General features: G+C 35.6%; 1 protein-coding gene across 10 annotated transcripts in view; it reads right to left on the bottom strand.

The window, feature by feature from the left end:
• ACAP2 (ArfGAP with coiled-coil, ankyrin repeat and PH domains 2) overlaps window positions 1-13,901 on the bottom strand; it is a 155,305-nt gene that overhangs the window by 8,463 nt on the left and 132,941 nt on the right. For 7 of the 10 annotated variants that reach the window (XM_023260282.2, XM_019839956.3, XM_023260283.2 and 4 more), the window contains 10 exons: window positions 13,499-13,707; window positions 13,096-13,165; window positions 10,580-10,671; window positions 8,819-9,003; window positions 8,324-8,428; window positions 7,849-7,941; window positions 6,322-6,509; window positions 5,598-5,707; window positions 4,156-4,266; window positions 1,806-1,867 (listed from right to left, as the gene is read on the bottom strand). In XM_023260282.2, the coding sequence (XP_023116050.2) occupies window positions 1,806-1,867; window positions 4,156-4,266; window positions 5,598-5,707; window positions 6,322-6,509; window positions 7,849-7,941; window positions 8,324-8,428; window positions 8,819-9,003; window positions 10,580-10,671; window positions 13,096-13,165; window positions 13,499-13,707 (1,225 nt within the window). The remainder of the gene's footprint in view (window positions 1-1,805; window positions 1,868-4,155; window positions 4,267-5,597; window positions 5,708-6,321; window positions 6,510-7,848; window positions 7,942-8,323; window positions 8,429-8,818; window positions 9,004-10,579; window positions 10,672-13,095; window positions 13,166-13,498; window positions 13,708-13,901) is intronic. The other 3 variants (XM_023260284.2, XM_003991768.6, XM_023260287.2) reach the window with 2 other exon arrangements.

Here is a 13,901-nt window from a genome sequence, read left to right as displayed (position 1 = left end):
AGAAGAAGCCCAAGCAATCCGGGTGGAACTAGAAGTCACAAGAACATAGAGGCCCTGTCCTTTCAAGTTTCCCAACTCCGAAGGAAAGTTGACCACTGACCTTATGACTAATCAGTTGGGTGTAACTTCATCAGCAAACTGCTCAAGGAAAGAACAGCTGACCAAACATTTAAGTTTCAAATGTCAGGAAAAAGAATTGTTTAACTTAAAATCTTGAAGTTCACTCTTACCTCACAAATATCAGGTCGTATCCTTTGAATAATTTTTATTTTTAAAGTGCTTAAACACAAAGGCCTTAAAAATGGCCTAGTAATACCCTCACTTAAGTATATCTGTTACAAAATTATAACTTATTTAAAATCTAACATTCAAGTTTAAAACAAATGGGTGAAATTCAGAATTAATGCTGAGACTTCACCCTTAATCAGCACTCTTACATCTTGGTGTATCATGAGTCAGTAGTATTGTCTGATCCATAGGATTAAAGTGGGACACCCTAGATTAGAAGTATCTAGCTGAAGTGTCTCTGTTCTCAAAGTTCTTACTTGTTCCCTATTAAACTAGACCAACAAGAAGTAGTAAATACAGTCCTCCGAGAAAAGAATGGCCCCATATTAATTATATACTAATCCAGTTATGTAAAGGTTAATGGCTGAAGCTAGCATAAAATACAGAAATCTCAAAACATATTTAAACAGGAAGAATAGATGATATTACCAAGCCACTTTTAAAATAATACATTAATATTCATTTTTAAAAGTTAAATATACTTATTAAAAACTAACATTACAATTATTTTAGTCATGAATTCCTGAAATCTTTTACTAATACTTATATGAATTTAAAACAGATAAATTAGGAATTCATATATTCAAATTCATGAAACTGGAGATCCAATGATTATTCTTTTCTTCGTGAAGAATGTCTAATTAGGATGTGTTCCTCAAAGAAAGGAATCTGATTAGCAACATTTCTTCCTTTTCTTGACATCCTGACTCAAAGGTGAAAATTACACAAAATGAGACTTGGGCTGATCCTGAGTTGAGATTTCTCTAACAAGCTTACTTTACCATCAGGTTCATGAAATACTGTTCTAAATACTTACATTTACCCAACAGATAATGTACAATTGCTCGGGGCAAAGCTACAAGGTAAAGTGAGACCTTTTCTCTATACCTTTTAAACTAACTCCATTCCCATTCCGGGCTTCTTAAACTACTAGTAGATTTTATTTTTAACTCTAAAACTTATCTTTAGATCAGAGTACAAAACTCTTAATTCAATAAACTTTTTTCTAGGCATTTTCCATACTGACTTTTTATATGCCAAACACATGGTGATTTGTATTTTTCCCTGAACGCAATTCATAGAAATTCCCTGAATAACAAAAAGAAAACAATTCTGTTATATTCACTTGACAGCTAAAGAGAATTCCAAAATGAAAATGACCATTGTGCTGCTGTGAGGGTATAAATATAGGTCACCATTCCATCCGCGTCACTGGAATGTATATGGAAGACATCTGTACAGCAGGTAAAGAAGTCAGCAGCCAAAGTTGAACACAGCAAGTAAATGTGTACTGGAATAGGAATAGTTACGGACTTCTAAAGGCTCGGGAGTTAGCCGCTCCCGAGAATTCAGTAAGTACAATACATAACAACTCACAATTTACAAGTAAGTTATAAAAACTCCAGAATATTAAGCCAGTCTGCTAAAGAACTATGAATCTTCCAATTGTAAACTAATAAATTCCTGAATGCATTTCTTATACTGCATTTCAGTATGGTTATTAGTAGAATATTGACCTGGCTGTCCATAAAGTCCTTCTGATTCCCGCATCTCTTCATTCATTCTTGCTAAACGTAACCTAAAATCAAAGGAAAGGATTTTTAGATGAAGTATGTAATGAAACCACAAACCAATGAAATGTATAAGCAGATAAAACACACTTTTTTCTCTCTTTTTTCTCTTCCTAGTGTTTACCACTATAATAGATGGGGTTTTAGTTTTAGTTTCCCTTTATACAATTCTCATGAGAGAATATAATAAAGATTTCTTTTTTTAACTATTTTATTTTTAAGTAATCTCTACACCAAAACTGGGGCTCAGATGTACAACCCCAGGATCAAGAATCGCATGCTTGCCCACCAAACTGAGCCAGCTGGGTTGGCCAGCTGGGTGCCCTGACAAGAAAAGATTTCTAACAAATACATTTCATCACTGTTTAAGCAGGACCTTTGGAGCACCTCCAGGAGCTTACTTCCTGACTTCAGAGACTCCCCGGCTTCTCCAGCAACTGTTCAAAGTATTGCTTCTACAGTATGGAATGTCCTACTGTACGGTTTAAGTTTATTCGGCTTCACCCTGAGGTGAGGTAGTTCCAAAAATGTAAATGGCATGTGTTACGTCTAAATAGTGGAAACGTACTTTGATGTATTAAATGACCATAGGTTGCTAAGATTTTACCAAGGTTACCATTCGGTTAGACACTCTTTCATGGGGTATTCATCCTGGCAGCAGGAAGATATACAGCACTGGATTAAGAAGACAAGAATTTCCTTCCATTTTTGTACTAACTTTAAACAATTTTGAAACAGGCAAATGTCGCCTTCAGTGCCCCTTCCTACTTTTCACTATTTGTCTGTCCTTCGGGCCACCCACCTTCAGGCAGTGGGTGCACTGCCCACCGAGACTTATATCACCCTCTTCTAACGTGCACTTCTGGCAACTGCAGCATCTGACATGAGCTTTCCCTCTCTCCAAAATACTACCACTCCCTTCCATCTCTTTTCATAACCACTGTGTGAATTAATAGCGCCTTAGGCCTCTCTTTGGTATTTGGACTTTTCAGAGAGGACCATTACTTTAAAAAATTATTAAATGAAACTGAAGTCTTCACACAAAGTAAAATGAGAAAATTTAGACAATTTGGGAACAGATATTTCTGAGGTAAAGGGGCCATTATTATAAGAACTGCCTGGGAAGCTGCATCCAGGGTTCCTTTCTCTATGCTATTCCTATCTTTTCTTTAATAACTTCTCTTTCTCCAATTGTGAATCTATAATAATTTAATAGTTCTAAATTTTCCTCCAATAACCTCTCCAGTGGGGAAAGGACACTGAGTGCAGAGAAAGCATGTTTTACTGTTTTGCCTTGTGTTTTAATTTGGCAGGGATCAGGGAGGAGTGATATATGACAAGTCAAGAATTCTCAGTGGCAGCTCAGGAGTTCAAGGCAGTTGGGAAAGTTTCCCTTTGTAGGTGACTGAGACTCAGTAGTGTGAATGAAACTATCAATACTCATATAATAGGGGATCAGTAATTCTGGGTTTCAGGCAACACAGAACAGAACGAGTAAGTGACTTCATGCAACATATTTCCTACATCACAATAAAGTGTAAGTGGCAATCACTTTTTTAGATTCCAGTGTAAACAAACAACTTTGATCTAAGATGAAAATCAAATTAAGATCTCAAAAGTCTTTCTTTAACAGATCATATTCAATTGTATTCAAACATTAAAAAACAGGTATTTTTATCTTAAGATAGAGTATTCATGTAAACAACTCCTTAAAAAAAATAAGCACGAATGGATCCCTAAGCATCACTGCCCAAAGGCAATGCAACTGCAAAAGTTGCGAACATCAGTGCAGCTGTCCTCCCTACTTATCATCCTCTAACTCTTAAGGTAGAATAAATGCAGATTTTTGAACAGAATAATAGCCTGTTACTGTACCAATCCACCCCCTGCCCTAGTACTGTAGTGAAAATTAAAGAATCCATTTTAGAGAAGACGTGGGTTTTCTGTTACTAGTGGTCATGCAGGATTCAAAAAGTGGCTAAGGACATGGGTTTTAGAGCCAAAATTCTTAGTTTCAAATCCCAGCTCCATGAGCTACCGGTTTCTCAAATTATCTGTGGCGTGGTATCGTTATAAAATAAGGCTAATAATATGTTCCTCATAGGGTTGCTGTGAGAGCCAAATAAGTTCCTATATGTAATACATTAAATGTGCTTAAAAAGGTACATGGTACACATTAAACAATCAAGTTTATAGTTCATACCTATGCATGAAACTATGTTCGAACCTAAGTACTACACTGAAACTAAGTACTACAACTGTCTGAAAAATAATCAAGGAAAAAGAAGACACTTACAAGGTCACTATATCAGCATTGGCTGCTTCCACAGCTATAGTCAAAGGGTCCTTCCCTTCTTCATCAGTGGCATGTTGATTGGCACCTCGTTTTAGGAATAAACATACCTGCCTGTTTAAGGAAACAGTATTTTTAATATATGGCCAATAAGAAAAAAATATTAGTATTCACCATAAAAAAATTAAAAGCACCATCTCACTTAAAGAAATAGCATTTCATTAGGAAATTCTTGACTCATTCTATAACTATTTATTGAACAATAAAAATTTACCATGATCACCATTTTACAAATCTCAAGGTGTTTTCCCCTTTTAACTTGGTGCTACGTAGGATGGTGAGATGTATAAATTATGGTCTCTATCCTCAAATAATATCAGAAAAAGATGTACATATATTTCCATGAACTTAAACAAAACAGCATCACTTAAGGTCATTATTTGGGAAAGAAGGAAGCCAAGGCAACGTTAACATTATACCAACAATAATTCCAACAGCAAAGAGGGTAATCCTCCACAAATATTGATAACTTGAAGAAATTGACAAAAATGAAAAAATATGACAGAATGAGTAAATGGAGTCTATGAAGTAAAATGGGAAGAATGATTGTTTAAGAAGAAAATACACAGATGAATCAAATACAATCACTTTTAAGTATCCAAAAGTTTGTATGATGAAGTCATTGAACTCAGCATCTCTTTGCTGACAGAAGGAAAGCAAACTATGATAAGAATAGAAAATGCTTTAAAAAATACAAGATGCTTCAAATAAACATAAAAAAAAAATACCCAGCTTCTTGTTTATAAGAATTGGATATCCTGAGATATTTTATTTAAAAACAATCATCTATGACACAAATTTTTCATTTAAGGTCAACATTTTGACTTCATTTGTACCTTCTATTAGAAAGTCCATTTTCAAAAAACAACAACAACAACAACAACAAAAGTAATTTTCAAGGCTTTATTATTCTGTGAGTCTAAATACTGCTTCAGAAGCCTCCATGTCAATAGCACAAGCTAAAAGTTAAAGTTTGACTTTAGGTACCCTGTGAGAAAACTAAAATGTCCAAAGTTATAAAATTCTCCCCAACTGCACATGCTATGTATATAAATATGTGAACATGCATAAATACATACATAGACTTAGTTGTCTGAAAAAAATCACCATAATTTCAGTAACAGTTTTAAATACTAAAACTGATCTACATAAATGGCAAGTAAAGTTCAAAATAAGCTTTGCAATGTTCTTTTCTGTAAAGTAACAGTACCTTTTTTCTGCAGGAGATTTTTAAAATTTGAAATTCCATCATGACAATATAAGTCACAGGAAGGTATCATTTTACAAACTCTACTTAATGACCTTAGCCTAAGAAAAAGCAAAATGATATTTCAAAATAATTTTTCAAAGAAAATCTAGTTAAATATGCAAGCTCAACAGCTTACCCTGTGTGCCCCAAGACAGTGGCATGGTGCAGTGGGCCCCGCCCTTGCACATCTCTTTGGTTCACATTAGCACCATTCTGTAGAAGAAACTCGCATGTCACCAAAGAACCCTTAGGAGAAAAAAAGAAGATAACAATGTACAAAAAGCAAACAATAATATATTTCTATTAAAAACAGGTCTTTACTCTAATAGCCTTTATGTTTTATTTTCTCCCAAAAGAGAAAATACTCCCCAGTGAAAGCAGAGAAATGATAAATTATTTTCTTCCGAAGAATGACTTCTTTTTTAACATTTATTTATTATTGAGAGACAGAGAGACACAGAGCGTGAACAGTTGGAGGGGTAGAGAGAGGGGGAGACACAGAATCTGAAGTAGGCTCCAGGCTCTGAGCTGTCAGCACAGAGCCCGACACGGGGCTCGAACTCACAAACTGTGAGATCATGACCTGAGCGGAAGTCGGTCGGTTAACCACCCAGGCGCCCCACCAAGAATGACTTCTAACAGGGATTCAATTTGCAGTGTGATCTAGCAAAAGACACTACTTTCATTACCAAAATTCTCTTCCACTGAGAAAAAAACCTGACCTTACGTAATCACAGTGATACTCAGAAATCACTACTAGCATTTTCTTCTACTTTCCAACCCATCTCTTAAAGCAAAAAATAATGCTAAAGCTATGTTCAGAATGAATTATGATTTTTTTACAATGTATGAATTCATACCCCTAATACAGCCTGAATAAGTGGTGTTGCTTTATTTTCCTCTGAATTAGCCCAGTTCACATCTGCACCATGAGCCAAAGCCTCGGCCATTTTAGGAAGATTTTTTTCATATGAAGCCCTATAAAGCTGGAGTCCCGGATTAAGATGTTTAGAGTCGAGAAACACAGAAGAATCTTGCCTTTCTCCTTCTGTAAAGCAAACAAATACATCAGTAAAAATGAGCAGGAAGGGAGAGAATGGGAAGTTATTGTTTCAGAGGTACAGGGTTTCAGTTTTGTGAGATGAAGACAGTTCTGTGGCTGCATTGTGGTAACGGCAGCACAAGGGTTAAGAAATTCAATGCCATGCAGCTGTCCCTTTAAAAATGGTGAAGATGTAAATTTCATGTTATGTATGTCTTACCACATACATAGCAAAATGTTTTTAAATTTTTTATTTTTAATTTTATTTTTTTTAGTTTACATCCAAATTAGTTAGCATCTAGTGCAACAATGATTTCAGGACTAGATTCCTTAATGCCCCTTACCCGTTTAGCCCATCCCCCCCTCCCACAACCCCTCCAGTAACCCTCTGGTTGTTCTCCATATTTAAGAGTCTCTTATGTTTTGTCCCCCTCCCTGTTTTTATATTATTTTTATTTTCCTTCCCTTATGTTCATCTGTTTTGTCTCTTAAAGTCCTCATATGAGTGGAGTCATATGATATTTGTCTTTCTCTATTTACCACATTTTTTTAAATGAGCCCTTACTACAATGTAGCACAATGTAAAAGATGTAAAAGTAACCACCAATTTAACAAAATGAGCTAATGGGAGGTTTTCACAAAAATATATTATTCCCTGATGACTCCCCAAACAGTCAAACTTCCCTTATAAAGACATCCATTGGTATACTAGGCCTTTGTGGTCCTGCCGATATGCAATGGGAGGTTAATTACACTGTACTAGATTAAAATTAGGTATATTCCTATATGCCTGGATTTAAAGAGGATGGTAAAAATCCATGAAGAATTTTACTACTAGACCAAACCTCACTTTATGCCTAGGATGGTCCAATATCATCATAAGTTATAGTACAAGCAATTCAAGTAATTCAGAAAATGCTCACTATCCTGAATATTCTGTAAGACCAAAATCATGGGAATCATGAAGGAGAAAATATAGGAAGAAAGCACAGATCCAAAGAAACATATAATGGGGAGAGAGTTGTTAATCTCTTTCTCCTGATAAGGTAGCCACATTAAATAAATAAATATAAATATATAAATATAAATATAAAATAAATAAAACATACAGTTCATGTGGACTAAAAAGTATACTTAGCAACTAAGTAGGCACTTTTAGCCCGTATCATGAGGCTTAGAAGAATGTACAGCTAGGAGAGAACTTCCAAATCCGCTTTCTCATTTAACAATACCTTCTAAAAGGCTAACCACTTCCTTTAGAAACTATTTAATCAAGATTCAGCACTAACCACATGCATTTTTCAGCAAACAATACTAATTAACACTGAATTTCACCAAAACTCACCAGTCTCATATAAACTATTGGCAGACACTGTCGAGGGTAAAGATTCTCTTCCATCATCAGAAATCTGCTGGATTCCACTATCATTACTTTTAACTGTTTTAAAGAAAAATCAGCTAGTGATTAAAGTTCACACCATTAGAAAACAATCTACTCCAAACAACAAGGTTTTAAAATGAGTTCTGATAATACATCAACATGAACTCAGCCACCATCAGAATACATTTAACACAATTTTAATCCTTTTGAACACTTAGCTTATCAAAATATGAATCAATCACAAAGCCTGAAAATAAACTTATCTTCAGAGTCGCAACACATCTCATTACCCCATATGTCAGGGGTGGTGAAGAGCTTAATTTATTATGACTGTAAGTAATGTGTAATTCTGAGACAATGGGTAACATCTAGAGAAATGGCCACACCGCACAATGACCACTGGCACAGACTTGGAATGCTCCACAAGAGTAGTACTTACTACTACGTAGTTTTGAAGAAGTATCAAAGTAGGAGAAGAGTGAATCTAGCTCATCAGGACAGAACAGAGACTCCCGCCTGGCCTCGTCGCTATTTACAGCAACCACTGAGGACATGCAAGTTAGCAAAGCACAAAGCAGGCCATAAGAAGGGAAAAGGGCAGGAAAAAAACGTTACTGGGAAAAATTTAGGAGGAAAAAAATAGGAAGGATATTAGGTAGTTAATCAGATATTTAGGGCTTGTTGCCATGATAGATTTATAATTCCCATCTCCCCTTGCACTCTAAACAGTTTTATTCCCTAGAATATACACATTACCTAGAAATGTGAGTTACCAACATGCTATTTAAATTTAACCATTTTAAAGACGTAGAAATCCAATTTTTCCTTACAATATGCAGAAGGAAACAGGTCTTTTAGCATTTAAATAATCTACAGTGGCTACTAATTCAGAGATGAAGAAAGCGACTTCAGTTTAACAAGTAAGCTGTAATACCTGAACTTGGGGGTGGTACTCTGACTTGGTCACCTGGCCCAAGTTTAGAAATGCTCAGCCTCTTTTCTTCGCAACTTTTGGAGACAATCCTTTTTTCCTGCTCAGGAGGTGATGATGATATAGAATATTTATCCACAAATTTCCTCTCCACATATTTTGCTTTGATATATGTCTCTTTCTCCTGTCTGGTATACATAAAAATGTCATGATGTTCTGCTTAATCTCTTAGTATGGCTGAAAAGAAGCCATTATATATTGAATATCTCAAAAAAAGTCACTAAATGTATTACGAGTTAAAACTAAATTTGTGACATTATGCAACATATTTCCCTTCCAAATATTTAATAACTTACGATCTCATGTTCAAATGAAATACAAACAATAGACTAAACGAAAAATCCCAAGTATAAACATGGCACTCTCTATTCTCTTAATTTCTGTGCTCCTTCATTTCCATACATGTTCCCTTGTGCTTTTTACAAAATGAAAACCATTACCAAGAAAACTATAAAAATTTATGGAAATTAATTTCATTTTACTGCAATAGATAATGTCACATACTGAACTATCACTATTGATGGCCATAATTTTTCCTAAGACAACTACTTTAAAACAACAGCATTCCTAACTAAGGAGGAAGCAAATATGTCACATTTTAAACTTTATGATACAATCATAAAATACCAAGTCTGTTTTAAACCTTTTCTTACTTATATCCTTTTGAAATGGTTAAGTCTTTGGCTGAAATAGAAGGATATTTCAAGGTCTGAAATAACTCAGCCATGCTTTACCAAATAATCTCATTTAAATGATATTAGTGCAGACAACAATAACTTTAAAATAGTATTGATTATACATACAGATTTAGTCAAACATAAAATCCCAACATAGGATTATGGCAAATAAAATTTTAGTGCTAAAAATAAAGAACCATGAAAACTAAAAGCAACATCAACAATAAAAATTAATTATGTACCTTGAAGGCACTCTTAGCCACTTCATTCAAAGAGCCTCCACATATAGAATTGGAAGTATAATTCAAACATAGCAACTAAGTACTCTCCCCTACCAGAAGCTACCCTTTCACCTTTAATTCTTTAACATCATAATGCCATTTATTAAGTATGTGTTTCACAGATATTTACTGTACTAAGTTAAACAATGTAAAATTATTCACTGTTGGTAATAGAAACTTGATCCTTAGAGACATTAATGAACAGATTATCTCTTTTTAAACCCCTGCCAATAACAGAATTGGTCTACTTTAACTGCTAAGAGCTTTTATAGTCTATGTAGAGACTTAATTTTTGAGATTGTCATCTGGAGACTATAGTTTATTATCTAATCAATAACAAATAATTATCTAACACATACCCAAGAAAGAGATAGCCATCTTTTAAAAAAAATTTTTTTTAATTCTTTACTTTATGTTGAGAGAAACAGGCAGACAAACAGACAGCAGGGGAGGGGCAGAAAGAGAGAATCCCAAGCAGGCTCCATGCTGTCAGTGCAGAGCCCAACATGGGGCTTAAACTCACAAAGCATGAGATCAGGACCTGAGCCGAAACCAAGAGTCGGACACTTACCCAACTGAGCCACCCAGGTGCCCCAAGATTGCCGTATTTTAACAGAAGCAGTAATGCTCTCTTCTAAACAGTCTGTCTCAATATTACGTATCAGTTATAGTGAAATAAAATCATAGCTATATTCCTGCTTACGAAAAATAAAAGGGTAACACATGGAGACAATTGAAATTAGTACCTTTGTCCTGGTTGTGGTTTCTTTATTCCCATTTTTTCCACTTTAGCTTCATAAACTCGGTTTATAACATCATTTCCCAATTCACACATAAGCTGTTTGGCAGGAAAATAGGAAAATAAGGTACAAATTCCTAAAAATACTGTAACAGTCCTTAAAGCAAATACAGCTAACTCATTCCTTTTGCTGTTCTGCAAATGCTGATCCCACAAAGTTTGAAGTTAAAACAAAATGAGACAAGGAACTAAGAGCAATATCATCATTTTGCTATTACCAGAACACCTCCCCCTAGAAGACTGCCACTAATACAGGAAAAGGTCTCTCCTCACTCATCGTCCCTCAACTATGGCTAGCACAATGCTGCAGATTATTCACAATGCTTGGAAAATTAAATGAAAAAAGAAGATTGAGGCCAAACAGGTTAAGTTTTAAACACCTCAAAATGGAAGTACACTATTTTCTCTTTATATTTTATATATAAGAATTGCAAAATGGGGCACCAAGGTGGCTCAGTCGGTTAAGCATCTGCCACTTGATCTCGGCTCAGGTCATGATCTCAGGATTCGTGAGATCAAGCCCCACCTCGTCTGGCTCTGTGCTGATAGCGCAGAGCCTGCTTGGGATTCTCTCTCTCCTCCCACCCCCCACCTCAAAATAAATAAATGGAGTTAAAAAAAAAAAAAAAGAATTGCAAAATATTTTGTTTAAAATTTTCAATTATTTTTAAAAATTTTTTAATGTTTTTTTTAATTTATTTTTGAGACACAGAGAGGCAGAGCACGAGTGGGGACGGAGCAGAGAGAGAGGGAGACACAGAATCCGAAGCAGGCTCCAGGCTCTGAGCTGTCAGCACAGAGCCCAACGCGGGGCTCAAACTCACGCACTATGAGATCATGACCTGAGCCAAAGTCGGACACCCAACTGCCTAAGCCACTCAGGTGCCCCTCAATTGTTTTTTTAATGTACCAGACAGCTAGCTATGTTTCAGCCAAATTTTAAAAATTGAACTTATTAATAAGTTCACATCTACAAAACTGATGCAGAAATTAGATTTCTACCTCTCATTCCCCCACTTTCTTCTCCTTTGAATTCATAACAATTAATACAATCTATCTAATTAGGGCTCTACCTTAGCAACTAATTTATCACTTTCATCCAGATGTTTACACAATAATTCCACAAAGCAGATTTTTTTTGTACTTTACATAATTGAGAGGATCACCAGTTTATCTAAGGATTAAAATAAAAATACAAGTACATTGAGAACACAATTTTCGGGGCGCCTGGGTGGCTCAGTCGGTTAAGTGTCCAACTTCAGCTAAGGTCATGATTTCGTGGTTTGTGAGTTCCAGGCCCGAATCGGGCTCTGTGCTGACAGCTCAGAGCCTGGAGCCTGCTTCAGATTCTGTGTCTCCCTCTCTCTCTGCCCCTCCCCCGCTCCCACTGTGTCTCTCTGTCTCTCTCAAAAATAAAACAAACATTAAAAAAAAGAACACAATTTTCAGACAGAAGTAAATGCAGAATATACCATAATCTCTAAATGAATATATATTTTTCTACAATATGGTAAACCAAATGATGGGAATTAAAAGGAATATATCATTAACCAATATATGAGTTTTATAAATCTTACCAGAAACCCAGTTGTGATTTAAATTACTTATGGCATTTCCATAGATATGAGTCCTTACACAAGGATAAAGGATGTCTTAGTTGGACCACTTATCTTGAGAAATGTAAATGTGTAAAAGGTCCTATGCTAAAATGGCTCAATGATAACAACATGCTATACCAATCCATTAGGGAGTGCACTAGTACATCTTATACTTTTAACAAAAATTTATATAATTATAAAGGATTAAAATTAAGGCACATAATTGAAGATCATTCTTTGAGAAAACATAAAAACGTAGGAATGTGTTTTCCTTAAAAGATGAAGTGATTTGCAGTTAAGAGCGTTACGTAAACTTAGCGATTTTAAAAAAAAAACCCAAAAGAAAACACCAGATTTGCTAAAATAGCCTCAGATGCGTTCCAATACAATTTATTGTTAGCATGGAGAAACTCATACATTTTATTTATTTATTTGTTTTTAAAACAAATATTTACTTATTTTGAGAGTGTGCACACACACGCCTGCCAGCCAGGAAGGGGCAGAGACAGGGAGAGAAAATCTCAAACAGGTTCCACTCAGTTAGCACAGAGCCCAAAGTGGGGCTCAAGAACTCACAAACTATGAGATCGTGACCCAAGCCAAAATCAAGGGTCAGACGCTTAACTGATTGAAGCACCCAGGCACCCCTATTTATTTCTTTTTTGAGTAGGCTCCATATCCAGTGGAGCCCAACACAGAATTGAACTCATGACCTGAGCTGAGATCAAGAGAGGGATGCTTAACCAACTAAGCCACCTAAGTAAGCCACCCCTTAGAAACTCATACATTTCGTAAATCAAGATTCTAAAATCCTGTCATTTTATGTGAAAATCTGAAATGTTTTTAAGCAAGTATTTTATTTTACCTTCAAAAGTTCAGGCTCCCAGGTATCTAAAGTTAAAGATCGTACTTTTGAAAAATGAACTCCAAGACTCCTAAGTAGGGGGAAAAAAAGACTATATTAATATACAAAACCATCAAGTCTCTATTTGCATAATATGCAAATTACTTTTCTCTTTTAATGGGATATAGTCGCTAATACAGCCCTCAACATGTATGTAAATAAGGAGAGTCCTTAAATGGTAAATGGTAAAACAATCCTCTAAAGCACTCCGCAAACCAGAATTTTATCCACTCTACAAAAGGTACAAATATACAAATGGCAGTCAAATTAAGGCAAGTGGAAAAGGCCCCCTAACCAATGGGACACAATAATTTACTATGTGTTTATCCAAAAGAAGTCTCTCACCCTGTGTAGGCCTACCCACCGGTGAATCCCAGAACACTCGATACACAGGGTGATGCCCAGGTTGATGCTGGCCCACCGTGGGTCTGCCAGACCACAGTCACAACAGCTGGCATTGCCAGGGATACACTGGACTCGCTGCAGTGCACTTTCTCCTTTCAACGATTTATCTTTTGACTCATTTCCAGAATCCAGGCTTCCTGTGGATGGAGATGATTTCTTATCCAGCTTCTAAAAGAATTAAGAATTATTTGTTTAAAAAAAAAAAAGATTAATACTATGCTGCACATTACATGCTCCAAACAAAACCTTCCAATCAATAAATTGAGGGCTTATTATGAGCCTAAGCCAGACACTATTCTAGGCATTACAGATTTAATGATAAAAAGATACAGCTAGCTCCATCAATTGGCATTTAGTCTTGT

This window comes from Felis catus, chromosome C2 (genome assembly GCF_018350175.1).
Source record: "Felis catus isolate Fca126 chromosome C2, F.catus_Fca126_mat1.0, whole genome shotgun sequence".
NCBI classification, from domain to species: Eukaryota; Metazoa; Chordata; class Mammalia; order Carnivora; family Felidae; genus Felis; species Felis catus.
The sequence above is the reverse complement of the archived record's forward strand: the minus strand, read 5'-3'. Positions and strand labels throughout refer to the sequence as shown.